The following is a 24,337-nucleotide window of genomic DNA, read 5'->3' on the forward strand; positions in this document are numbered from 1 at the left end:
GAATGATGCATGAAAACATTAATGAATAATTTGCAACACGCATGAACTTTTTTTGGGGCAAACCAAAGTGTATGAAATTTAATATAAAGAATTTTCATAAGAATACATATAAGTAGAAATACAAAAAAAAGTTGATATTGATTTATCATGGTTTTCATAATTTGAAGATCGAGAATTTGAATTGAAATAATATGAAACAAAAATTAATTCACTTTTACGAAATAGGCTCTTAGGCTAAATATAATGAAAGAAAAAAAACCCAATGTACTTTGTGGTAAACTAGTGGTCAAACTTACTTTTTTATGGTTGAATAAGTTACTATTTATGTGAGTTGTGCTTCTACTTATAATATATTATATATAGAATCTAGACAAATACAATCTGATTTGGTTTTTGAAAATTCAATATGTTTCATATATCTATAAAATAATTGATGTAATTGGTTTTTTAAAAAGTAAATATCATTTAACTTTGTAAAGAGTTAAATTATATATCAGTAATCCCAAATCATAATGACAAAGCATCATATATCTATTGTATTTATGGATCACACACATATATCTTTTTTATTATTATTATTATTATTATTATATATAAAGATAAAGATAAGCATATTTTCATAGACTTTCTCTCACCTGTACGGACATGTTGAATCATGAGATATAGATATTTTATAAAATACAATAGATAAAGATTTTTAAAATTTTAATAAATTAAAAAATACTAAAATAATCAAGAAAAATTCATTTAAAAATCGAACATTCTTGCTTTCATATAGATATATAGATATAGATACATATATAAATTTCCATGATAGTTGTACTTAAATTGAAAATTATATATATACACGTATATATAGACTCACACGTACATGGATGAATGACCAGCCTCTGGAGCACCATTACCCCCATTAGCACCCCAAAAAACATAAGTCGCCATTTTGAGGGAAATTTTCAGCAGATTTTTCACCCGGAAAAATCTGCTGAAAATATAATAGGTATTACAAACAAAATATAAAGTCGCCGTTTTTTAGGGAATTTCTGATAAATATAAGATATGTGGAGAAAAAGTTTTGCCTAGGAAATCCATTGGAATTGTGATTTTGGATGGATTTTCTCCGATTCTTCCCTCATAAAATTAGCAAAATCTTTTAGTTGAATGGTTGAGCAAACAAAGATTTTTAAAAGAAGAATCTTTAAAAAAAATAAAATTAATCCGAATCAAGCGAAAGTTTTTACTCAGAATCAGAAATCATTGTTTTTGACGGATTCTCGACGAAATCATCCCTGAAAAAGCTTGTGGTGGCAGTGGTTGAGCAACAAAGATTAAAAAGAAAAATGAAATTTCGAAAAGTTCGCTTGAAAATCTGAAAAATTTATGACGGTGGTTTTTTTTCTAGCGAAAGCTTTTACTTGGAAATTGTGAATTTCGACGGATGTTCAATATAATCTTGCCGAAAAATAGACATCTGAGGTGGCCAATGGTAACTTATATTTAATCATAGTATTAATAAATTATATATTGAGAGAGATTTTTTTTTCTTTGTTGATATTATAAGTCTAATAATAACTGTGCATATTTTTGGCAGATGCACAATTGAAGCCCATGTTGACCGCTGTTTTAATGCCATATAGCCGGGGCACTTGCTAAATAAAGCATTAATTTTACGATAGAACTAAAGCATAAATTAAAATAAGGGACAATTCACCGTGGTTCTAAGTATCAAAATTGCCAACTTAATCCTAAAAGTTTAGCCCCAAAAAAAAAAAAAAAAAAAGAACGCTCAGACCTTTTTCAGGTCTGGGTGCCACGAGGGATAGGGACCCTGGCGGCCGCGGCCCCTACTCCCCAGATGAGGTGGTCGATGAGTTTAGGGTTTGCCTTCAAATAAAAGATATATATCTAAATGATATATTTATTTAAGGGTGAAAAATATACCTAAGAACGTTTAATATATATATATAACAGTTTCGTCCATCAAACAAAAGATATACCCTAAGGGCGGAAAGAAAACTCATGCAATGATTCTCTAAAAATGAAATTGAAGAGACTAAACAATTCCTAATAATCAAGAATTTCATCGACATGGACTAAACAATATTCAAGCAGCATCGTTTGTCCCCATTATAACCTGCAGAAAATGCCTGGGAAATTTCTATCGGCCTCCGATTTGTAAGGTCTGAAGAGTAGCCTCTTAAGTCCAGATTTCCTGAATCATCACAATTTGTAAGGTCCAAAGAATACCATCTTAAGCCTCCCGAATCATAGTCCCGCGGCTCCCTCCCAAACACAATCAGCTTCTCGTGCCACCTTACCACCTGAAGCGGTATGAACGAAGAAGTCAGGAAAATCTGTGACCACCCGCCACCCGAAACTAGTATAGGCACAGGCCGCAGTCACGTTTCCCTTTCTGTGCAAGTGCAAGAATTCAGTTGCGTTATTCTTATCCACACAAGTTCGGGGGTACGAAGTTGTATCTTGTAAAACGTCATCAACGTCTTGGACAGGTTCCCAGCACCAGTTAATGGGATCAAATACCTCAATGGTATCCCAGCCAATGACCTGGAACTTGCCCTCGTAAATGACTTGTAATTGGCGATTCGGAGCGAAGTGTATGTGAAGCCAGTCGATTCAAATGTGTATAAATAGCTCCCAAAAACTACAGGAGTAGAGAAAACCCGAAAGTAGAGGAAAATCGAAGCATAAGTACATGGCAGTTTCTCCCCATGACAATGTGGCCATCCCATATTCTTGCATATATTACTTGAACGCGTCAATAGCTGTGGGATATGAACAAGTTCGAATCCCTCATGCATCAATAGGCATGGGATATAGGCGTTTGGTTCTGTCGTAACATGAGATACTTTTACTGTTTGAAACCTAACTTTTAGAAGTCTAGTGAACCTCGACTAATTAATCTAGTCGAAAAAGGTCAGTCCATTGAGGGAAAAAACTCCCAACGTTAATTTTCTTCATCCACAACACTAGAATGACCTTGCTTAAGGGGAAGCAACGTTGAACTACTTGAACCAAGCCCTACGTGGATTTGACGTGAGATGCTTCTTCTTTTTCTTTTTCTTTTTCCGGTGTGAACCATGTTATCCGGAAATTCAATCGGGCTCGACTAATCCAGTTGACCCAGGTCGGGTCACTAAGAGATAAAACTCTACCATCATGGATTTTTTGCATTCACAAGGACTCGAATCGAGACATTACTCAAGCGGAACAAGTGTCGAACCGCTTGAATCAACGCATGTTGGATGACATGAGATACTTTGATATTGTATAAATCTACGCAATTTGCGCATATTTTTGGGCATAGATGCACAGTTGAAGCCCCTCCTATTAAATTAGAAAAATGCATGGATAAGGAACAATTAAATATAATTTGGCATGAGGTCCACGTTAAATTGGACGATAAAGACTAAAGAATAAACTAAAAGGACGTCTAATATATGGTTTGATCCTTCAAATGAAAAATACGTATATCTAAGGGCGAAAAGAAAACCCATGCATTGACTCACTAAGTGAAACTAAAGGTAATTAATCTTCAAGCAGCATGCTCCATTCATGACATCCTTACCTGCAGAAAATGCCTTGGGAATTTCTAATCGACTCCACAAATTAGTTTTAAGGTCCAAAGAATAGGCTCTTAATCGCCTATGGCTTCCTAAATCATCATAGTTCCATCCAAACACCATCAGCTTCCCATCCCACCTTACCACCTGAACGGACATGAACGAAGGAATCGGCAACTCCGCGACTGCCTGCCACCCGGAACTGGTCCAGGCTGCAATCGCATTTCCCTTTACGCACATGTACGTGGATTCGGTTATGTCATTCCCTTCCACAAAAGTTCCGGGGTATAACGTGGTGTCCTGTAAAACGCGGTCTGCAAGTTCTTCGACAGGTTCCCAGCACCACTTCACCGGATCAAATGCCTCGACGGTCTCCCTCCCAACCCCGTCCTCAGCTCGTCTCTGGAGAGGGTCATATTTATCAAATTCAAGGCTGCGAATGACCTGGAGGTTGCCATGTTGGAAGGTCGCTTTGCAGGTCCCATTCCACCCCCTAGCCATGTCAGGCAGCGTGAACCATTGATCGGTCTGCACATCATAGGCCATGGCAGACTTTGATAGGTCCGAGGTTCTGCACCACCCACCGACCACGTACACCATCCGCACGCCATCGGACGCACAACAAAAGTCCGTGCGGACCCGTCCTGGCATGTCACGACCACGTTGCCACCTCGAGGATTTGAAGCTGTATATGTAGACGGATCTAAAGAATGTTGCCCAGTTGTTGCTCAGCATGCCCCGAGCCCGAACATAATCAGACCCTCCCAGGACTACAAGGTCTGAACCAACCGCAGCCAGTTGGCAGAAACTCGGCAACCCGAACTTTGAGTGAGGAATCGGCGGCAGGGCGGACCACCGTCCAGAGAGCGGGTTGAAGACCGCCAGAAAGTAATCGTCACAGCCTCTGGGGAGATTGGACTGACGTCGACTCACAGATAGCACCACGAGCACTTTCCTCCGGTCGAGCGACTGCATCACCATCCTCCATGCCTTGCTAACTGAAGCAGCAAGCCCGAATTGCTGGCGCGGAACTTGATGCAAACATTCTCGGGCTATTTCGTTAGGCAGCCCGGGAATCAATTCAATTGTTTCTTCTGAATGAACCTCTCTCAGTTTGAGTGAACGAATCAATTCCATTGTTTAATGGACGAATTTGCACGCGTACAACTCTCCTCCGCGGCAGAAATATTAAGCGAATCGAATCGAATTATAATCTAGCTAGAGCTAGCTAGCTAACTAAGTGTACAATATATATGTATACAGTCTGATATCTAATATTCTAAGTTAATTAAAAGAAGATCCGATGGCTTCAGGAAAAGATCTTCCTGCCTTCTTATTTTCCGTTCTCCTTATTAATTTCCTTTCCTGTTTGAACCAAGTCGGCGGGCACCTATTAATTAATTTATATACTGAAAACATATTGCCAATTGCAACTCTAATTAATGACCAGATATATCGGTAAAAAGGACGATGTATCAAGTTAAATGTAGAGATTAACGTGGTGAATTATTTACATCGCTAGAGGATGAAAGTGTACTCATTTTCGATATCACTCTATTGATATTTAAGGATAACTCGTAATATTCTGAATATATTACGAGCAGTTCTTTCCTTATCTCCAATTTTATCTCTTCCCATGTGAATCACTCCACATATATAACTGTATTTTTATAATATATATAACAATATATACATATAGATTTTGTGGGACTATGCATTATTTTCTCGATTTTAAAATTTTCTTTAAAAAGAATTTTTAAGTTTTTAAAAAAAATTTAAAGATATGTATAGATTTATAGATTTACTAAACCAGTCAATATTTTCTTTCTTAACTTTCTTTAAAAAATAATTTTTAAAATTTTTGTTTGTCATATTTTTAAAAGAAACTTCCGGATACACATTATCATATATATATATATATATATACACATATATACGTTAATGTATACAATTAATTATTTGTGCAGCTTTCGTTCATATTTTTACTTCCTAAACTTTGATAGGTATGAGACACAACATTGTCATACGATTTAATAAATAAAGATCAAATTTTAACATTGATAATAAAGATAATGAATTTGTGAGTATAGTTTATATATATATCATCACTGTCTGTAAAACAAATCAGAATATATCTTTTTTAGATTTTGTATGATACGTTATAAATAACCACCTAAATAATGGCATATTCAGTTCTCAAAGAACCGCTCGACATGCGTACTCTTAAGAAGTGCGTCTAACACTAAATGCAAAAATGAGTTGCTCAATAAATTCTTTCCTGCATGCGATTAAATTTGTATAAGCATATGTTGTTTGATTATTAGTGCTCTGCTTGCTATTGGATGGTAAAGATGAGTTGTTTAAGTTCTTTTCTTATTGTTTATTAATATTACCTCAGCCTTATGTTACTTTTTCACTTTCATCTTGTCGTGCTTAGATTTTTTCTTTTTCATGTTCTATCTCGTGCAACGCACAGGTTCAACAACTAGTATAATATAAAGCAAAGCTGTGGTAAACTAGTCTAGATATCCTCAAATACTCGAATTACTGAATGTAATTTTATTGGATATTTGAATTTTTTAATTTTTTTATATATTTTTGAAATTAGAAGGATTTTGTTTTAATTTTTTAAAGATATGCGGTTGATAAAATCCGATTTTTTTTTTAAATCTATTGTGAGTTCACAAGTGTTTAAATGCATCGGCCGATAAACTCCCACCGTCCTCGGTATAAAGGAGGCCGAGATTGGGTGAGTAGACACCGCGTAAAATCTTTACCGATACAAAGAATTGCAACATAACAAAAGAACAAGCAACACCTAAAGTCATTTCACCCTTCATTCCCTTTCTTGAGCTACTGCTAGTTCGAATTACCGTGCCGGCTAACAAGTACAGACTTTTACAGCTTACTTCATTACCAATCGTGAACTCACCAGAATAGCCTAACACATCATTCATTAGAGCTGAATGTATGTTCAACTAGCTAGAGCAGATCAATCAGTATATGAAAAATAAAAAACCTAAAATCTAAGCTTACTACAATTACTCTCACCACCCAACAAACACGGGATCCAAGAAGAGCAACGTTCTCTGTTCTTCCTTTCACATTCAGCAGTCATTGTATCTCGACCCCTGATCCGACCATCTTTCCTTGGCCCTGGGCCCAAGGAACTTGACGGACGCGACTCATAAGTTGTTGTCTGTTGTTGCCACAAAAGGCCAGATGATATGCTCTTCCCGACACCAATTTGCAATCCGGGCCCAATGAGTATTGCAAGAACTATATACATGACCGGAGTGCTAAGACTAGAGCGATCAGCGAGCAGCTGACCCATTACAGGCTGCTGAGTTAGGTTTATCAGTTCGATGAATGACAAAGTGATCAACGATTTTTACTGTGTTTACGGGATCCTGTATTGGGGTCGCAGCACTCCATTTACTAGGATACTCCCTGAGGTGGCTCATCTGCTGCGGCTGTCTCGGTTCACCGTCCCAGTCGGGATCAAGCTTCCATTCCTTCGGCACCTATATCAATTGAAGGTTCAGAGATTCCCCAAAGTGTACAATAAAATCAACTGCCTATCAACATCACTAATGGACAGCAAGAACATTCCATCATTAGAAGCAAGAAGACACCCCACAGTACCTTATCAACTGCAAGAGTATATACTTCCATGTCACCTTCGCGATTAATATGAAACCTTGTAAATGACTTGTAATTAGCGATTCGGAGTGAAGAGAATGCTTCATCAAAGTGTATGTGAAGCCAGTTGATGCAAATGTATAAGTAGCTCCCAAACACTAGAGAGACCACAGGAGTCGAGAAAACCCAGAAGTAAAGGAAGACCGAAGCATAATATATGGCAGCACCTCCACGGGACAATGTGTCCATCCCATTCTTGCAGATATTACTCCGGGTCACAGCCATGACCTGATAATAATTATTTGAACGCATCAATAGGTGGTGAATATCAATGGAAACCGCAACAAATGTGAGTAAATACAAGATAAAAAAGATACGAACCTCGGGGACATCAAATGCAGACATGAGATACTTGATGCATGCTGGGTAAAGGCCGAAGGTCCACTGTTCAATTCGAGCCCGAAGACCTGTTGGATCTGGAAAGTGCTCACTCTCCACTGTTCGGTACCACTGGTAAAGCGTGTGATAACCTGAAATGAATGATATCTACATCATATAGGAGTAAAGGCACCTTTTGGGAGGGTAGGAGTGCTATTTTGGATATAATTGAAACTATCAGTAGTGATTTCGTAATCTAAATTCAAAAATTGGAAATCACGGTTGAAAAGAAGCAGTTTCCTGGAACCAACAAATCCCCAATTTTGTCATCAATATTTCTGTCTCCATGGCATAAAGAATGGATTCAGTTTTCCAAATCCAATAAATGGCATACATTGAAGCAATTGCATACGAAACTTTCAAGTCTAAAAGAGTGTTGCTTATAGAGAAACCAAAAAATAAGTGCATTTAAGTGCAAAGAACAATGCCAAAATCATCACCTGAGGTTGCAAGTAGTTTATGCCTGATGCATGTCTCTACACCCAATTCCAACAGCAACATAAGAATTAATGCTGCAGATAAGTGTGCTGAGACATGAAGAATCCCAATAATTCCTCGTTTCTTCCGAGAAACTTTTGATGGTACAAATGTGATTGCAGCAACTAACAACAGAAGAGCACCCAGAAGAGATACATAGGAGTGTTCAAGAATATAGATGAAAGAGCCCCATACAGTAGCAAAAAAGCTCCTCAAGTGGCCAGAAAATGAATCATCTCGTAGAATGTGATCGAGCTTACACTGGAGGAGATGAGCAAAGTAGCTTTAATGTGGTGAAGAAACCTTTGTTAAGTGAATAAATAAGATCATTTAATAAAAGAGGCACAAAGGATTAGACAATCACCTGTGGGAACAAAGAAAAGACCAACACAAAGTAGATAATGCCACCGATAAAGTCAAATTGCCAGTTCTTCTTGCGAAATTTCAAAATATTCCCCAAAGCAATCTGCAAATTACAAACAAACAAATAGCAAGATAAAGCAAAAATCATAGCAAGCAGGCTAGCATTTGAGATGGATTATTACAGCAAATGAAATATTACCCTGCTTGAGTCATCAATTGAAGGATAAGCAGCCCTGTTTTCATACTTATTTCCAAGGAATTCCTTAAAATTGCAGAAGACATGGGTCGGATGCAGAAATGCCCCACCGCAACCATTCACAAGTAGATGCTGGACATAAACCGGTCGATCTGATGGGACATAAGAGTGTCGCATATAATGATGTAAATCCCCAGCTATTCGAAGCTTACACCTTCCTTTAAGATAATCACGAATCAAGTGAGAGACATTTTTTCCAGAAACATTGTTCCAGTACCAATCCAGAAGCCAAGTTGGTTCATGTGTCATGATGATCACAGTATCATCAGACCCCACCTGAATGAGGAATACGATGATAAATACTAAGGAGAAGCATTTTGTGATGATACTTCATAGAAGTCGAAGCTTTATTGTTTATGAGAAAAGAAAATTCTGATTTGCACCAGCACATGCAAAAATTGATAATATAAGCAGAGGTACCTTGGTATTCGCTAGCTCCGAAAAGAATTTAAACTGATATACATCAATATCCCCATGGAGAGCTAGATCAAGACCAAAAACCCACCATCCTTTCGGCAGTTGCAAAGCAAAGTAACTCTTCTTCTGAGGCATAAGCCACCCACCTAACCAGCTCTTATGACATATATATCTCATGAAGGTATGAAGACCATCAAACCAATCTGTAACACAAAATAAACAAACAAATAAACGAAAGGATGTTTTCATCGTATATTGAGATCAAAAGACACTCAATGAGCAGAAACAGGGGAAAAAGGTGGGAATGGCACTGTTTCATTAGAATAAAATGGCTTAAACACGATGTAACTACAATGAGATTATGCATGAGACGAATTATATTTACCCAGACAGAAGTATGGATTGAATGAACTAACCATGGTTTCCAGGAATAATAAAAGTCTGAGGTCCATCATACTGCTTTAAACTGGATCCAAATGGCACTTCAGGCTTGTTTACAGCTATCTGCTCAGGCTTGTACCATGGTGGAGGCTGCAGAGCATATTCAAAAGGACAAAATAGCCGCCTTTCATAAGTGAATGCTGACGGATTTGGGTACCTGTAATGAATGGACAACAGTCCAATCAGAAGATAAAACTAAATAAAGGTGTTTGTACATGTTATATCCAAGTCATCGTGCCTATCAGAAGGGTTACGCGTCCAAACCAGACAGTCAACTACAACTTAACGAAATTAGCTGGATGAACGACAAATTTGAAAGTGCCAGAACATCTATTTGATCTCAATTTTAGCTGCTAAATGACACAAATAAAATACACATTTCCTATTTAGGAGGAAAGCACCACTCATTGTTGTTAGCTAGTTGAGGCACATGATTGACATTCAACATTCCCCAAATATCTGAATAAATGACTCAAACCATGACCTAGAGAAAATTAATGTTGAGCAAGGCTGCAACAGTGGGGCAGTGTTTATCGTTACTAGTAGATTATGTTGAACAATAGACTAGACTAAAGAGTAAGAAATGCAATGTGCAGCAGCCACACCACATGTAGAAAAAGATTTCCAATGCACTACATGTACAAAGATGACTATCCATTGCAGCCAGGAGATGACTAAATATGATGTGCTCCGATCATAGATATAACGAAAAATATGGTCAACTTACGCAAGATCTCCTCCAATAAGTAGCAAATCACCCCGTGGTAAGAAAACCATTGAATCATCCGTAGTGAGTCGGAGGAAAGGTTGAGCCAGTAAACGTGCAACACTATAAGATGAGTTGCCACCATCACCGGTGTCAGCCATGAAGTCAAACCAAAAGTCATCTCTTTCCCGAAAATGATCATAGAAGAGATCTTGTGCAGCTCCATCTTTTTCACTTTTACTCATTGATGCCTAAAAGAACAGAAAAATGGAATTCAGAAGATGGAATACTAACAGCAAAAGTCATATGAAGTATGAATCTAGAGGATTCTTGTTTATAGGTTCCATCTGAAAAATCGCCTCATCTTTGCCGTGGGAATAATTGCAATAATCATCTAAAGCACCAGCATGGTTAGATGGTGTAGCCCACTATTTTGGAACTCGTTAGGATGTGATTTGTATAACACCGACCTCAGTTTATCATGCCTCGTACTAGAATACTGGATAACTGATAATAGTTCAACCCAATCAGTCAAGCTTATCACAATAAGACTCAAACCCACCCTTCATCTCATTTAGATGGCTAAGCATAAAGTAAAAGTTCAAAGCTACCCTTTAACATATTTCTCCGACCATAGTTATCAAAGAAGTACACATACAGTATTATTCAGTCATACAAATCTATAAACTTTTTCATGAAAGAGAAAGAGAGTTTTGTAAGTCTGACGAGACTCACCTGCATCATGCGCATGTCGAAACGTCCTACAAAGACAGTTACTGAGACCAGAAGGTCAAAAACAGTCTTGAATAGATCAGCTGATGTTCTGCAAAGAAACATAAGGAAAATCAATGCATCATATCAATCTCTCTGACCCCTAAAAATTTCAATAGACTGGAACACCATGAGAGAAATTGGAAAAGTCATACAGACCCTGAATACCATGGGACCATGTCCAGAAAGTCAGGCTTCATTTGCTTCTTCTTCAATTTCTCATATTCTTCAACCGACAAAGGATGAGTAAGAGCCCACCTGTTCGTTTCAGAGGTCAATAAATAAGGACAGGAAAGATGTTGATTGGAGGAGTATATTGCATAGTAAGATTTGGTGACTTTTGCACTTAAACACACTTAAATTATCAAAAGATGTATCGAGTAAAAATTTGTATCTAATTTCTGACAGGTAATTAACAAGGAGGAAACTTGATGGTAGGTGAGGAGGCACATGGCACTTTACTGTTCCTTCAAGCAGATAGAAAGAACTCATGCAGCAACTGACTCACCCAGTTGACCTTTCCACCACGTAATTGGCAATGTAAAGGCCTATAAATGTGGCCCACAGTGAGTATATGGGAGAAATTTCATCTGACGATCCTGCACCCTGTATTAGAAGAAGAGTGAGAAAATAAGGATCAGTTAGGATCCAGTATGCACATAACTTTAAGGCCAACAGCTTGGATTTACCTCCCCATATATGACCCATTTTGACAAAAGAGGATAGTCGCTTGCAGATCCCACGGGAGCAAACCAAGAAGAGCACACCTGGTCCTTCAACTCATTCATCCGAATGAATTTGGCAAGCCATGAGTTCATTTCCTCTTTTCGCCAAAGAGAAAACCATCCCGAAGTTTTCCGTTCATATGGGCTTTGCTTCAAAATAGCACTATTGCCACAGTGGCTATAAAATACACAGCAGGCAACGCTTAGAACCTATAAATGCAACAAAATGCATCAAACCAAAGACGTAAAATTGTATAAGTTCTAAACTCAATTATAACATCGGAATTAAAACTTACAGCACAGTTTTGGAAGATAGTCCAAATCTCTGGCCTTCTTCCAGCTACTCGGGAAACAAGCCCCAGATACCAAAGGCCAAGAAATATGACATGGAATACAAGAAGGAACAGTATAGAAGAGACATAAATGGTCAGAAACAAGGACAGATTCATTCTCATATCCACTCCCATTGACTGAAAACTAGGAAGATGATACAAAGCTGCCACTAAAATCCATGCTATGTACCTTCAAGAAGCAGAATCCAAAGTTACCAACAACAATCAGTGCTTCCTCCTGCATAATTGAATATGAACGGATGACAAATTGGTTACACTACTCACCATCGGCTGAAGTTCGAATAACTTGGCTTGATGGTCTTCCCTATGAACGGAGACGAAAAGAAATAGAAGAATCCAAGCAAACACGCATACATGGACCACCATTTTATGTTGTTGTCCAGCTTCTCTATAAGGGTGTGCATATTATCGGAAGATATGAAGAACAGACAGCCAACAACTACAGCAATTATGGCATGCCGAGAGTGCTCGTGCGGGTAGGGATATCGGTGAGTTAGGATAGTCCGGACGCTCTCCATCTTGAGAGAGTCTAGAAGGCAAGCAGAATGCTTTTTAGATCCCATTGCGCAATCTTATCCTCGAATCACTCAATTCAGAAACTCGTGGACAAAAGCTGCCTCAGTTTTGGGCAGAATCATCACAAAGCCAGCGGTTGATTCCTGATTTGAACAATCATCAAATGATAAAGTCACCAAAGGGGTCTTATCTATCTACAAAGTACAAAAACCCATCAAATCACAACCCTTTTCAAAGCTGCCAAAGCTGGAAACAAGCATGTCTGGGGAAAAGTCGGAGCAGAGAATGATGTCACACAAACCGTTATTCCAGGACATAAACTGCAGTGGGCTTGGGAAAGTTAACAGGATACTCCAATGAGCAATACCCCAGTAGTAAGCAAAACAGAAAGCATCCAGAAACACCATAATCACTGAGAGAGAGAGAGAGAGAGAAGGACCAAAATCACTGCATTCTTACAAACAATAGCAGGTTTTTAGGGTTCTCCCGGTTTGAGGGAAACCCAAAACTTCCATCCCACACAGCTAAAGCCAAATACCCCCCTAAAAGGGTATCCGAAACAGAGCTCAACGACCCGGATGATCCGCAAACCAGCATCCATACTTACACACGCGTGCTCCAATGATTCAACAGAACGAATAAGCAAACGAATAGCAATTACAGCATAGAGCATAGAGAGAGAGGGGGGGGGGATGAACCTGCGCGTGCGTGTGTGAAAGAGAGAGGGAAAGGGAGGGAGGAAGCGTGCATGTGGTGGTGGGGAACAGAAAATGGAAGAAATGGAGCAGTACGGAAATATAAAGGAGTGGGGAGAGAGAGAGAGAGAGAGAGAGAGAGAGAGAGAGAGAGAGAGAGTGGAATTTTGATTTCAACACGAGTTGGCATCTGAGAATGTCCGCAAGGAACATAGCAATGGCATATTCTCTCCCTCCCCGCCTGAAAAAAATGCTTCCTGTTCTGTTCGCAGATGGGGAGAAAGAAAACAGAGAGAGAGAGAGAGATTGAATGAGTTCTTTTTGGTTAACAATTGATTGATTTTGAGCTCAAATTATTGGGAAAAAAAAAAAGAGCAACATTAAAAAAAGAGGAAATTTGAATCATATCATATTTATTATTAAATCAGACAGAGTGGGCCGACCGAAATCGAATGGGGAAAGAAAACGAGGGACGACAGCGATTGCACCTTCTCCGCCTCAACCTCGTCGGGGTTCTGCTCTGTCGGGTCTGACCGACTCTGCTTTATAGTACCAACAATAATTTACGCACACCATAACTCGTCTTCTCGGAAAAAAAAAATTGTATTATTTTTTTAGTAGTTACGATATTCAGAATACCGCCACATATGATTTTGCGATATTATGGATGTCGAAAATGTAGACCGCGTCCAAGTTTCTTGTGGCATCACTCTAGTCCTCTAAATGCGTGATGGACTGCACCGACCAAGAGTTACGATCATTGTCACACAATCTCGTCTATGTCGTTTGAGTAAACAGTCATCACGTCGGAGGAGTTCGTTGTGCCCAAAGTCATAACTTTAATCGTGTGGAATGGAGACTACAATTTGGTCAAAATCTTCCCAATAAGTACCGTCAACATTTTCATTTATTATCATCGATATCTTCTTATGAGTACCAAAGCATAGATATTTCTTATGGGACAAGTGGGTTGGCAAGTAAATATTTTCTTCTGAATTAAGGTTGCCCCATAAAATCTTTTAAAGAAAGGGGGGGAAAATTAAGAAATAAGAATCAATGCGAGCCAAGCAGCCCGAGCCCTTTACAAAAAATTTTGTTATCCACTTATATATATAATTAATTAAGAAGAAAAACGAATATTCTTATCCTATAAAAATACTTTTAGCAATTAATACATATAAAAATATTATTGGACCGACATATCTAAGAATCAATGAAAATTAATGTCCCTTTTTAAGTTTATTAGTATCAATCAATAAAAAAAAAAAAAGAAGCATTCCCACGCTATGAGATGCACTCGTACAAGAAATGACCATGATGCTTGGTTCACCCACCACACCCATCCCCGCCTCATCAGCTTCGACGAATAGCCCGGCTCGGATTTCTCTCCGCGGGTAGAAGATGATCGAGCTTCAGTCCTGCACATCGGTGGATGGGCAGAATCCTAATTGGTCTTTTGGATCGCACGGTAACTCTATAGCAATTAGCATCCAAAACCAGTAGTTGCTCATCCAGGGAGTGGAGGAAGTACATTGGTCCCTATAAGATGATCAGCCTGACTATTTGACCCATGAAACGGAACGATTTCGTTGTCTCTCTCAAGCACTTGTTCTTCTCGTCACGAGACCAGTGCTGCAGAGAGAGCGAGACATCAGAGATGATGTATTGACTCAACTAAAATAAAGTGCGATTAGTAATGTTAGAAGGCAGTCTACATAACTTACCTCCCCGAGCATGTTGAGCTTCTCCCTCACGCCTTTGAACGAACCCAGAACGTCCCCTTCCCATCGGCAGAACTCCAGTTGCCTTCCTTCCAGCATTTTCTCAGATACCTAAGTAACCGCAACAAACCACTCTGAAAAATTAATCATAAACGTAAGATTTTCAAAGACTACTTGAACACATATCTCATTATCTCCAAGTGGCAGCTCGTTTTCGCTGAAATAATAGTTAGGCCTAGGACTAGAATAGTATAATACCTTACGAGATTGAAAAGTATAGCAGTGTATGCCTACGATCAATGCTTCTAAGGCAAGACTTGGGCAGTAATAAGAAAGCTTTATAAATTAAGGCGTTCATAAATTTCTTAACAAATTCAAGCTATCGCTCGCTTTGCCATACATGTATCCCCAACTTCTCCCTTCCCCAGAAGGTCCTCTTTCGTCCGGCTAAATTAATATCAGCAGACTCTCGTTTTATCCATTAAACAGACATGTTGCAGATGGGAAACGATGATTGACATGGACGACGTTCATCAACAGGTGCATATACTTTCAATTACTGTCAACTATGCCGAGCCAAAAGGAAATTACTGTCAATGTTGTTTCGATCCTGTATTTATTACGGTAAAGATCAAAACATAAGTTGATAGAGGATATTTACATTATACAGAGGATTACCTGATTTACTATCACTTGCCCGCCCGCTATATGGGAAAAGTAAATGTTATAGAAATGTGAGAGGAATAGAGGAGCACTCTTCTCTGCAAGTTCCTCGAGATACTTGGAATAAGTGACACCCGGGTTGCTAGGTTCTGGGATTGAGATATCCTGCAGGCTGAACCATTCGAGGTCCTTTGAGAGGCTTCCCGAACGTTCCAGTCCTGTCTTTCTGAAGTAAGCATCTGTAATGGTAGGATCAGCAGTGATGTATGTATAAGTCATAACGAGAAAAATGAAAGATTTGTTAAAGCCTGAACTAACCAAGCCGAGTGTATAAATCGGAGCACGGATCTAATCCTAGAATCATGTCTAGTCACCGCCTCAATGTACGAGCAGCGATATTTCCCAGGTTTTTGGTTCAGTCAAGAGATTCGAACCGAACATCGACTTTTTAGGTTTCGGCCAAGGGTTTAGGCTACTAACTAATAACAAATCCGAAGAATTTAAACACTTCTAGGATCAGAACAGTCAAGCACATAAGCTAACCAGATCCAAAAGCGGTAATGCATCTCAAGCACGGGGCAATTCTACAGAAGATTGAATTGAAGGATAAGAAAAGGATGCTACTCACACGCGACATCACTTGACTCATCGACAATCCGCTCGATCGTGTCGAACACGAGCTTACTGTCCACCAAGTACTTGACAACTCCCTCAATGCTCGGGCTCCACGCTTCCCCGTCCTCATCCCCTCCTCCCGCCTCAGACTCTACTCCCCCACCTCCTCCATCGTCATCGGTGGCCCAATGCCCCGTCTCGCCGTCACTACCGTCGCCGCTGCCGGCACTGCTCCGGTTGAGTTTGTGACTGTACTTGCCTTTGATGTTGCGGAGCCGCATGGCGACGAACCTCATCTCCTCGGTGATGCCCTCGCTCTCCCCCGGGTACAGCTTCCTGTATCTCTTCCTCTTCTTCTTCACCACCAGCGGGGGGCTCGTCGAAATTGCAGGGCTCGAAATGGAGCAGCGCAAGGTCGAGAGAGTCCTGGCGAGTGGAGCTGAGCAAGCCCAGGGGAACGGACGACATTGCTGGGGGAGTGACGGTGGGGATAGAGTGCAAGGTGGGTTTCCCGCTGCTGCTGCCGCGGCTGGAGAAGATGAATATGGCGCCATTGTTGCAGAAAGAGAGAAGAAGAGATAATGGTGGTTCGGCTTCATCTCTTTGTTTCTTATTGGGCTGAAATGATGAATGGGCCTCACATTTTGCAGGCCCATAAACCTTTTCGGCCCAAACAGAACAACACTCGAATCCTTTGACAGAGAAAAATGAAAACGGGAAATCGTAAAATGGGAAAATTGTTTTCAAAAACCCAACGCACCAGGTTTTCTTTGTTTTCTATTTCCCTGGGAAAACGACCTGAGAGGAGTACTATCGATAAGATGGAAATGTATCATCATTCTAAACCGAAACATTTCACCGAAAGAAGGAAGCTCGAAACATTTTATACAACTTCTCCATTGCAATTATCATATGCGAAATGTGTTGGTAAACTAGCAAGGGAACAACAAAGAACCTAGACAAGATTACAACATTAGTATGTACAGAGATGGAGAAGCTAAACGGTACGAGACAGATGACGAACGGTCGTATTACTTCTATAGGGAAGACCAGTTAATACCCTAATTGCTTCCCTGCAAATGCTCCTGAGGTACCTACCATGTGCTGTACAAGTTAATGACGGTGGCGGCTTGGTCTCCACCAAAGAATCTGTGAGTTCTGTATATCGATCTACAGACTGCTGTCTAGCCTGCTTGCGTCTTGCTCCTCTGTCGCAAATGGCTCTCTGCAGCAAATCAATTTTTGATTCTCCAGATGTTATGCGAATATAGACATCTACGTGCGTTGGGCTTTTAGCTTTCTTAAGAATTCCAAGATCTCCGTATATGAAGGATCAGTGCGGCTGAGGGGTTTGCATGAATTTATGTGATCTGTCGATTCCAACACCTGCATCAGAGTTGCAGACGATAATTAAATGGAAGCTACTGGCTGCCCAAGATTCTAAACTGGAGAATGTTTAAAACAGGCAAAAACAATAAAGCAAGGGTGGAATTCACTACTGCGCTTCTTTTTGGTATTCCTGAGTAAATACCAATCACTGTTGATGAATCCAATCTCAGTAACCTATATACAAAAAGGATTAAGGAATATTCTCTATGCCAGAATTCTGGTCCATTTATATGCGGAGTCTCTCTTTGTCAAAATATTTGAATGCTAAGAGTGCACTCTATATTTTATTGAGAAAAATATGCTTCCAAGAGAAATTGCATTTTCATTTTACAGCCAAAGACGTGACGAGCGATGATACTTACCACTAGTTCACCAAATCCAGGATATGCAGACTCAATTGGCACGATTTCCATTCGGAAGGCCCAACCACCATAACCTTCAACTATTGGAGTTACTTTCGTCTGCAGAAAAGTTAAAAGTGGTTCAATTTCAGATGCACATGCTTTAGTACACACAAGAAGAAAAGGATTCGACTCTCAATTTACCTCACAGAAGCTAAGTACATCAAGCATCCCCTTTCTGTGAAGGTTGCGGATGAAGTCGTTCAGCTCCACCAATCTCAGAGACCCACTTCTAAGCTCACCTATCTGTGAAACGATAAATTAACCGTGGCAATTCATCTCTCCTCTTGTAGGTTACGTAAAACAGATAAATGGATGAATGACTAAAATGAAATGAGTGATTAAATGCACAGGCCTACTGACCGTTGGGGCTGGGCGTAACACAAGACCCATACGCCAGGGCACATCTGCAAGTTTGCTTCCAAAGTGTGGGCAGCTGTAGAACACCTGAAACATTGTATCATAACAATCAAGACAGTTAAGAGGCATGATGAAAGATTTCTTTTCCTTTGCAAGGAAAAGGGGAAAAAATCTGACAGGAGGACATTCCGTCCAACACATACAATTCCAATAGTGTTCTTCACGAGATTATCAATATTCTCTAATTTTGCTTTGTGGAGAAGCTGCTTCACAACCAGACCTCCCAGGCTGCAAAAAACGATGAGGACCAAGTACTGATATTAGCTCTCCAGCAGTCCAATAATCAAAGAACTCACAGATATAAGGGAAGCAATAAGTATATTTGCCTTTATCTGTAATCTTTCTTAGACCGGACCAAATGCCTTAAAAGAAACAATTTCTAATTTACCTGTGAGTCACAAACACAACAGGCCGATTCCCAATGCCAGCAGTAACAAGCTTCTGCAATAGCATGGAGCTCACTTCCTATCCAAGGATACACCGGCTAAGTATCAGATTTACTAATAGCCACATAATAAATCAACTGTATTAAACTGAAGCTTGACACACAAATGTCATGCTCTAAGCATAGACGCTAAACTACAGGGAGATAGTCTAAATATGGCAAACTCCTCCAAGTCCAAAACCTTTTTAAGTGACATAAAGAAGCTTAAAGACGATGTATCACAGGCACAAACCTGAAGAGGCAGACTAGCACCAGACCATTGTGTGAGATTTGTCTGCATAGGAAATTAAATAGTAGTTGGACTTCAAACCAAATGGCATGATATGGTAACTGCACGTTCACCACAAGTAAAAAAGCAGGAAAGCGGATCCAGAAACCTGTCCACTAAGAAATGTCTAAAAAAGCTCCTAGAACATCAAACCAAAGTCCTTCCAAAATTACAAATTCATCTTAAACAAACCTTATACTTGAGAGTAAACAGACGCGCCTCAGGGAAATCAATCGAAAGCCATTCACCTGGCCAGAAAGTCCCTTGTTTCCCTGCTTCCTGATCAATTTTCTCAACTAAGCCACTCTTTGTTGAAGATTTGTCCTCTGCTATGCGCCACGTCTTATAAGGGCCACCTCGCAAGCCATGAACAAAAACAACATCCAAAGGAGGAGCCTGCAGTTCCGAGCTCTGTTGAGACTTACTAGACAAGGTCTTCCCATTTGAATCTGTCCCTGCAGAGATACCCTCAGAGCTAGTCTTACTTGGGGATGATTTCTCGCCTTGATTGCATCTCCAACGAGGTAATTCTGGATTTATTAAGAAGATCACATCATTATATCGAGGGCATTCTCCATTTGCAATTGCTTCGCCAGAACTCGAGTCTCCACCATTCTGTTCATTGCAGAATATATTTAACAGAGTTGCCCTGGCATAACTCTGTAATTTAAGGTCATTGCAACCTGGGAGTTTCCCACAAGAACAATCTTCAAGCCATTTACACCAGGTTTCATCTTCTACAATGGCTTTCTTGACTTTTGGGACAAGGGAAAGGATAGTCAAGAGGCGAGCTGCATGCCTCCTTACATGTGCTGTAGGTGGGACTCTAACACTAGATTGGTCTTTGTGATCTGGAGCAGGTGACTCTGATGGAGTATTTTCAGCCTTCTCTTGCGCTTCAAGCACCCTTGACGCATCATATGCTTCAATAGCTGCCAGTTTCTCATAATCATCACACAACAAAAAGCGCCTCAGCAAACACAAGATGCCGGACTCAGATATTTTTTCTTGAGAGGAAGTATCCTCGGCACATAAGTCGGCCAATGCTTTAATCCCTTTAAGTGTTACCACTGCAGAATCCGCAGCATCAATTTTGGGCAAACTGTTTTTCTTTTGGTTCTTATAAAGTACAACAAAGGGCTCAAGAGATAGGAGATCAGCCAAAGGAGACGTATCAATGGTCTCTGCACTCATCCCCAGTTGGTTGCCAGCGAGACTGACAACAGCACCAGCCAACTGATTAGCAATTTGTCCAGCTGAAAGCATGTTCAATTGATCGACTTGAGTCTGGGGAAAACAAAAAAAATCAATCACGGTGCAAAACAAATAGATTAATAGTGTGAACACTTACATTAGTCCCAGAGATACTATAAGAATTACAACGAGTGTCATTGAGCCAGGAATTTCAAGGAAAAATGGTGAATTTAAATTGATGGAATTATGGAAAGCAATATTAGAAGAGCTTGTACAAACCTTTACTTTGTCGCTTTTCTGCTGAGCACTTCCTTTGGCTGAGAGCTTGCTGGAACCCACAATTTCTGCGAGTAGGATAGCTAACCATGCTTGAGAGATTAGCACAGAAGACGGTCCATGGCTTTCAAGGATATGTGAGAGAATTGTTATGGCCGAAGATCTCACTGTATCAGACGAAGTGCTTCCACAAGCCCATTGAAGCAATATCCCCGACCATCTTTGACTCTGTTCAAGAGATAATTGCATATCACCTGTACATACTAACTGAAGTGCCTTTGCCAACACTTCTTGAACCTGTTTGTGCTTTGTTGTGCTCTTAGCAGTATCCCTCAAAAGATGCAGACCTTTGTCCATCACAATCTTCCGCGCCTTAGTGCTTCTCTCAAGAGAAACCAGAAATGCAGATAAAGCAACCTGAGCCAAAGGGATGTCTTCATTTTTAGTTGCATGAGAGATAGTTGACAGGAGGCTCGAACTCCAATCTGGAACAGAATCATTTAAAGGCAAGTTACGGTCCTCCAATAGCAAACGAGCTACCAGACTCCCATGCCATTTGACAGACCTCTCAGGCGCAACCAGAGCAGTCATGATGGCATTCCCATCTTGATCCAGATCCTGAATGCGTGACCTATTCTCCTGAGATGCCATTGCCCAGTTTGCCAATGCCCATGCAGCAAAAGGGACAGCAACATGTTCGCAATGCAGATCATCCCAGAGACCCGGAATAACAGCAGATGACAAGCTAGCTTGTGTTGATGAGCTATCGTAACTATTTTGAAGCAATAATCTTCGGGGGGCATGTCTTAACATTTTTGTATTGGAAGCATCTGAATGACCCAAGTCCCCTGAGTCATTAGTCCTTGCAAGTCCTAGAACAGTAGTGCCCTCAAGTATCTTGATTCCAATTCCCTTCATACCACTGCCCCCATTTTCATCATCTTCATCCTCTGGGGTTTCATCCATGTACAATCCACCTTCCTCAATAACTTGAATAGCCGCAGCTATATCTCTCGTTTCAGCATTTTTGGGCAATACGTGCTTAAATAATGCTTGGTCCATACCGTCACAGTTAGACGTAACAATTTCCATTATGGCAGCGACAAGCATGCTCCTACCTTTCAAAGAATCAGAAATATCGAATGAACTACGTCTCGTGTGCTGTTCCCAGAAAATGCAATATACTATATTAATGGCAAAACATTAATCCAGAAACCATAAAAGATTAAAAGTAAAATGCTCAAAGAATTGATCCATTTTATGATTGCATAAACTCTCAATACAAAGCCAAGATTTATCCCCCCCCCCCCCCCCCCCCAAAAAAAAAAAAAAAATAAAAGGCATGTCATTCTTGAGACCACATGAATAATGCAAGACAGTCTTAAGGTGCTATGATATAACTAGTAGGAATTGGCAGTAAACCAGTGTTTGCACTTTCTTCATACGTCCAGATTAACCTTTATTAACAACCTAAATAACTTCAGCCTATAAAGGTCCAGCTTAACAGGATATCTCTTCCAAACGCAATGCATTTTGAACACGGAAATGGAAGCAAGCAGTGCAGTTGCCACCGCGGTAGCTAAGACGGAACTGAATTCGCGAAAAACCATGATTAGGCAACCTTATTCCACTCATCTAGCTTGCAATGAAAGGAGAAAACAATCGACATGCACATAATTCTCAATCTTACAGATCCACAACAGATCGCGATAATCAACAGAGAAAAACTCAAATGGAGACAGAATGAAATTAAAGGACTCGCCTTCTTTGATCGCTGAGGCTGGCAAGAAAAAATGAACCTCAGCAAATTGGGCACGGCATGAGGCCTCCCAAGAACGGTCTCGCACACATTGGGGTCGGCGATTAGGTACGCCAGGGCCCTTGCCGACTCTGCCTGGGTGCCACACCCATCGCGCGGAGTTGCCACCGTGTCCAGCAGCCAATCAACGACAGCCCCGCCACCCGCGCCGACGATGGCAGTCCTCCGGCTGGGGCTGGCTGCGGCGATGTCGGCGAGGAGGGCAGCGACCCTGAGCTCGAAACCTGTGCGGAACTCATGGTTGGCCGAGGAGAGCACCGACCTCAGAGACTGCCAGAGGACGGAAGCTGCCACACCGGTCTGTCTGAAGTGGTGATAGATTCTCTTCAGGGAGTCGTTTGATTTGTGGACCGCGGTCTCAACGGCATTGTAGAGAGGGTTAGCGTCAGGGCGACCGGATTCATCCTCGGAGTTGTAGAGGGCCACGGAGGACGCTATTATGGCAGCGAGGAGGGTGGCGGAGAGGGTGATGGCAGAGCCGCGCGAGAGGGATGTGGCGGAAGCGGCGGGGTCAGGGGAGAGAGACGACGTAGCGGTGTGGTGGAGGATAGGCGGTGGCGCATGGTGGTGGTCCGTCCCGGCGGGGATTTTGGAGGAGGGAGAGGAGGAGAGCGAGCGAGAGATGGGGAGCCGGAGACGGCGGCCGCGTTGGAGGCAGAGGCGAAGCATAGTTCTGACGTTGTGGGTGGACTATCTTGGAAGAGAAGATAAAAAGGACAAGGAAGAAGACGGACGGTGGGTCGTGCAGAGAGAGAGAGAGGCGGGAGGAGATTTCGGGATTTGTAAGGAGAGAGAGACCCGTCGGGCCGTCGCCGGAGATGTGAGAGAGAGAGAGATGTCAATGGAGGGAGAGGAATTATCTTATGAGCTTATGAATATGCGAATCAACGTTGGAAGAGACTCATCACGTGCCCATCGGGCCAGCCATGGATCAAAAGAATTGTGCCTCGGGCCGGTCCAAATAGACGGTCGAGGGTCCGGTTCGGGGTGACTACATTAGACTGTCAATGAATGGCGAGGCTAGTGTTTTCCGGATCTGTGAAAGAGCGCCGGAAAGATCGATGTAGTTCTCTCGTTGAGATGCTTCAAATATAATGCTTCGTAGATGATGAATTGTCGTCAATAGAATTGTGAAATGAAATGAGTGTATTCACAAGCTTATGGGGCGATCGAAATCGATTTTTACAATATCTCTTTTATGTATCATTCGAAAAGATAAGCTGAATTAATTGCAGTTGGAAGCTAAGAACTATTGATTCCTTTAATCACGAATGTCGTGAAAATGTATATGATGTGGAAAATAAAAAATCTAAAGTATTTGCACGATAAGATTGAAGATAGATGAGTAGATGGCTTTCTTTATATAGAGGAGAAATGGCTTGGCTTGCTCTTGAAGTAATTGTCTGCCTTCCCTAAAATGAGCCTTCGTTTGTCCATGTTCAATGGCGCTTACTCATCAAGCTAGCTTTTGCCTCCTTCATTTGATCAGGTCAAGATTACGAGCCAAGAAATCTTGGGCTTTCGTATCAAATCGGGGCCGATGCAATAGCCCGAAAACTCTCTTCCAATTCTTATCGAGTTCAAAGTTGGACATGACGGCCTAACTTTGGAATAGTCTCGTAGTAACTAGACACATCGCATTAACCCCCGCAAAATTAATTCATCCTTTTTGTAAACGTTATCAAGAATAACTACTTGAAATTTTCTCCGACCTCGAATCTTCACTTCCACATTCCAGTTTAGGCAGA

At 40.8% G+C, this 24,337-nt stretch overlaps 4 protein-coding genes across 14 annotated transcripts; all 4 read right to left on the minus strand.

Annotated features, from left to right (window-relative positions):
* Nucleotides 1-3,533: 3,533 nt before the first annotated feature.
* On the minus strand, nt 3,534-4,715 carry LOC116202774 (F-box/kelch-repeat protein At1g80440-like). Its single transcript, XM_031534389.1, has one exon. It carries the CDS (start codon nt 4,713-4,715, stop codon nt 3,534-3,536), a length of 1,182 nt encoding a protein of 393 aa, XP_031390249.1.
* Nucleotides 4,716-6,383: 1,668 nt separating this feature from the next.
* LOC116208972 lies at nt 6,384-13,668 on the minus strand. 7 transcript variants are annotated; one of them, XM_031542568.1, is made up of 17 exons: nt 13,382-13,530; nt 12,910-13,003; nt 12,432-12,826; nt 12,111-12,336; nt 11,779-12,024; nt 11,598-11,695; nt 11,249-11,347; nt 11,054-11,141; nt 10,340-10,569; nt 9,588-9,769; nt 9,175-9,374; nt 8,698-9,030; nt 8,500-8,601; nt 8,099-8,396; nt 7,602-7,750; nt 7,224-7,508; nt 6,384-7,102 (listed from the first exon to the last, which is right to left on the minus strand). In XM_031542568.1, exons 3-17 carry the CDS (start codon nt 12,728-12,730, stop codon nt 6,893-6,895), a joined length of 3,045 nt encoding a protein of 1,014 aa, XP_031398428.1. In that variant the 5' UTR covers nt 12,731-12,826; nt 12,910-13,003; nt 13,382-13,530; the 3' UTR covers nt 6,384-6,892. The 7 variants fall into 7 exon arrangements, with proteins under 7 accessions (XP_031398428.1, XP_031398437.1, XP_031398418.1 ...); XM_031542577.1 differs by lacking the exons at nt 12,432-12,826; nt 12,910-13,003 and adding an exon at nt 12,337-12,384 and having other exon boundaries at nt 11,779-11,992; nt 12,111-12,154; nt 13,382-13,668; XM_031542558.1 differs by lacking the exon at nt 12,910-13,003 and having other exon boundaries at nt 13,382-13,536.
* A 910-nt stretch (nt 13,669-14,578) lies between these two features.
* LOC116199828 (probable inactive heme oxygenase 2, chloroplastic) lies at nt 14,579-16,965 on the minus strand. 2 transcript variants are annotated; one of them, XM_031530375.1, is made up of 4 exons: nt 16,391-16,961; nt 15,778-16,001; nt 15,103-15,210; nt 14,579-15,010 (listed from the first exon to the last, which is right to left on the minus strand). In XM_031530375.1, the coding sequence occupies exons 1-4, from the start codon at nt 16,929-16,931 to the stop codon at nt 14,918-14,920; spliced, it is 966 nt and encodes a 321-aa protein (XP_031386235.1). In that variant the 5' UTR covers nt 16,932-16,961; the 3' UTR covers nt 14,579-14,917. The 2 variants fall into 2 exon arrangements, with proteins under 2 accessions (XP_031386235.1, XP_031386244.1); XM_031530384.1 differs by having other exon boundaries at nt 14,868-15,010; nt 15,103-15,233; nt 16,391-16,965.
* Nucleotides 16,966-17,230: 265 nt separating this feature from the next.
* Nucleotides 17,231-23,565, minus strand: LOC116199812. Of its 4 annotated transcripts, none has more exons than XM_031530339.1 (10): nt 22,533-23,513; nt 20,774-21,931; nt 19,493-20,587; nt 19,265-19,306; nt 18,976-19,052; nt 18,731-18,815; nt 18,531-18,614; nt 18,312-18,413; nt 18,129-18,227; nt 17,231-17,763 (listed from the first exon to the last, which is right to left on the minus strand). In XM_031530339.1, the coding sequence occupies exons 1-10, from the start codon at nt 23,256-23,258 to the stop codon at nt 17,653-17,655; spliced, it is 3,579 nt and encodes a 1,192-aa protein (XP_031386199.1). In that variant the 5' UTR covers nt 23,259-23,513; the 3' UTR covers nt 17,231-17,652. The 4 variants fall into 4 exon arrangements, 3 of the variants coding, with proteins under 3 accessions (XP_031386199.1, XP_031386223.1, XP_031386214.1); XM_031530363.1 differs by having other exon boundaries at nt 20,774-21,884; nt 22,533-22,666; XM_031530354.1 differs by having other exon boundaries at nt 20,774-21,888; nt 22,533-22,658.
* Between the last annotated feature and the right edge of the window lie 772 nt (nt 23,566-24,337).

The sequence above is a fragment of the Punica granatum genome, chromosome 1, assembly GCF_007655135.1.
Source record: "Punica granatum isolate Tunisia-2019 chromosome 1, ASM765513v2, whole genome shotgun sequence".
Taxonomy (NCBI): domain Eukaryota; kingdom Viridiplantae; phylum Streptophyta; class Magnoliopsida; order Myrtales; family Lythraceae; genus Punica; species Punica granatum.

What these genes read in the sequence shown, in the direction of transcription:
- LOC116202774 (XM_031534389.1), bottom strand. Translation starts at nt 4,715, where the DNA reads ATGGAATTGATTCGTTCACTCAAACTGAGAGAGGTTCATTCAGAAGAA.
- LOC116208972 (XM_031542558.1), bottom strand. Translation starts at nt 12,730, where the DNA reads ATGGGATCTAAAAAGCATTCTGCTTGCCTTCTAGACTCTCTCAAGATG. An exon ending in AATGGGTCATATATGGGGAG is followed by an intron (nt 11,696 to 11,778) that starts GTAAATCCAAGC and finishes CTTCTAATACAG; the next exon opens with GGTGCAGGATCGTCAGATGA. An exon ending in CTTATTGGAGGAGATCTTGC is followed by an intron (nt 9,770 to 10,339) that starts GTAAGTTGACCA and finishes CATTCATTACAG; the next exon opens with GTACCCAAATCCGTCAGCAT.
- LOC116199828 (XM_031530375.1), bottom strand. Translation starts at nt 16,931, where the DNA reads ATGGCGCCATATTCATCTTCTCCAGCCGCGGCAGCAGCAGCGGGAAAC. An exon ending in TGAGTCAAGTGATGTCGCGT is followed by an intron (nt 16,002 to 16,390) that starts GTGAGTAGCATC and finishes CTACCATTACAG; the next exon opens with ATGCTTACTTCAGAAAGACA. An exon ending in GGCAAGTGATAGTAAATCAG is followed by an intron (nt 15,211 to 15,777) that starts GTAATCCTCTGT and finishes GCGGTTACTTAG; the next exon opens with GTATCTGAGAAAATGCTGGA.
- LOC116199812 (XM_031530339.1), bottom strand. Translation starts at nt 23,258, where the DNA reads ATGCTTCGCCTCTGCCTCCAACGCGGCCGCCGTCTCCGGCTCCCCATC. An exon ending in GTGCTAGTCTGCCTCTTCAG is followed by an intron (nt 19,053 to 19,264) that starts GTTTGTGCCTGT and finishes ATCCTTGGATAG; the next exon opens with GAAGTGAGCTCCATGCTATT. An exon ending in TGTTACGCCCAGCCCCAACG is followed by an intron (nt 18,414 to 18,530) that starts GTCAGTAGGCCT and finishes ATCGTTTCACAG; the next exon opens with ATAGGTGAGCTTAGAAGTGG.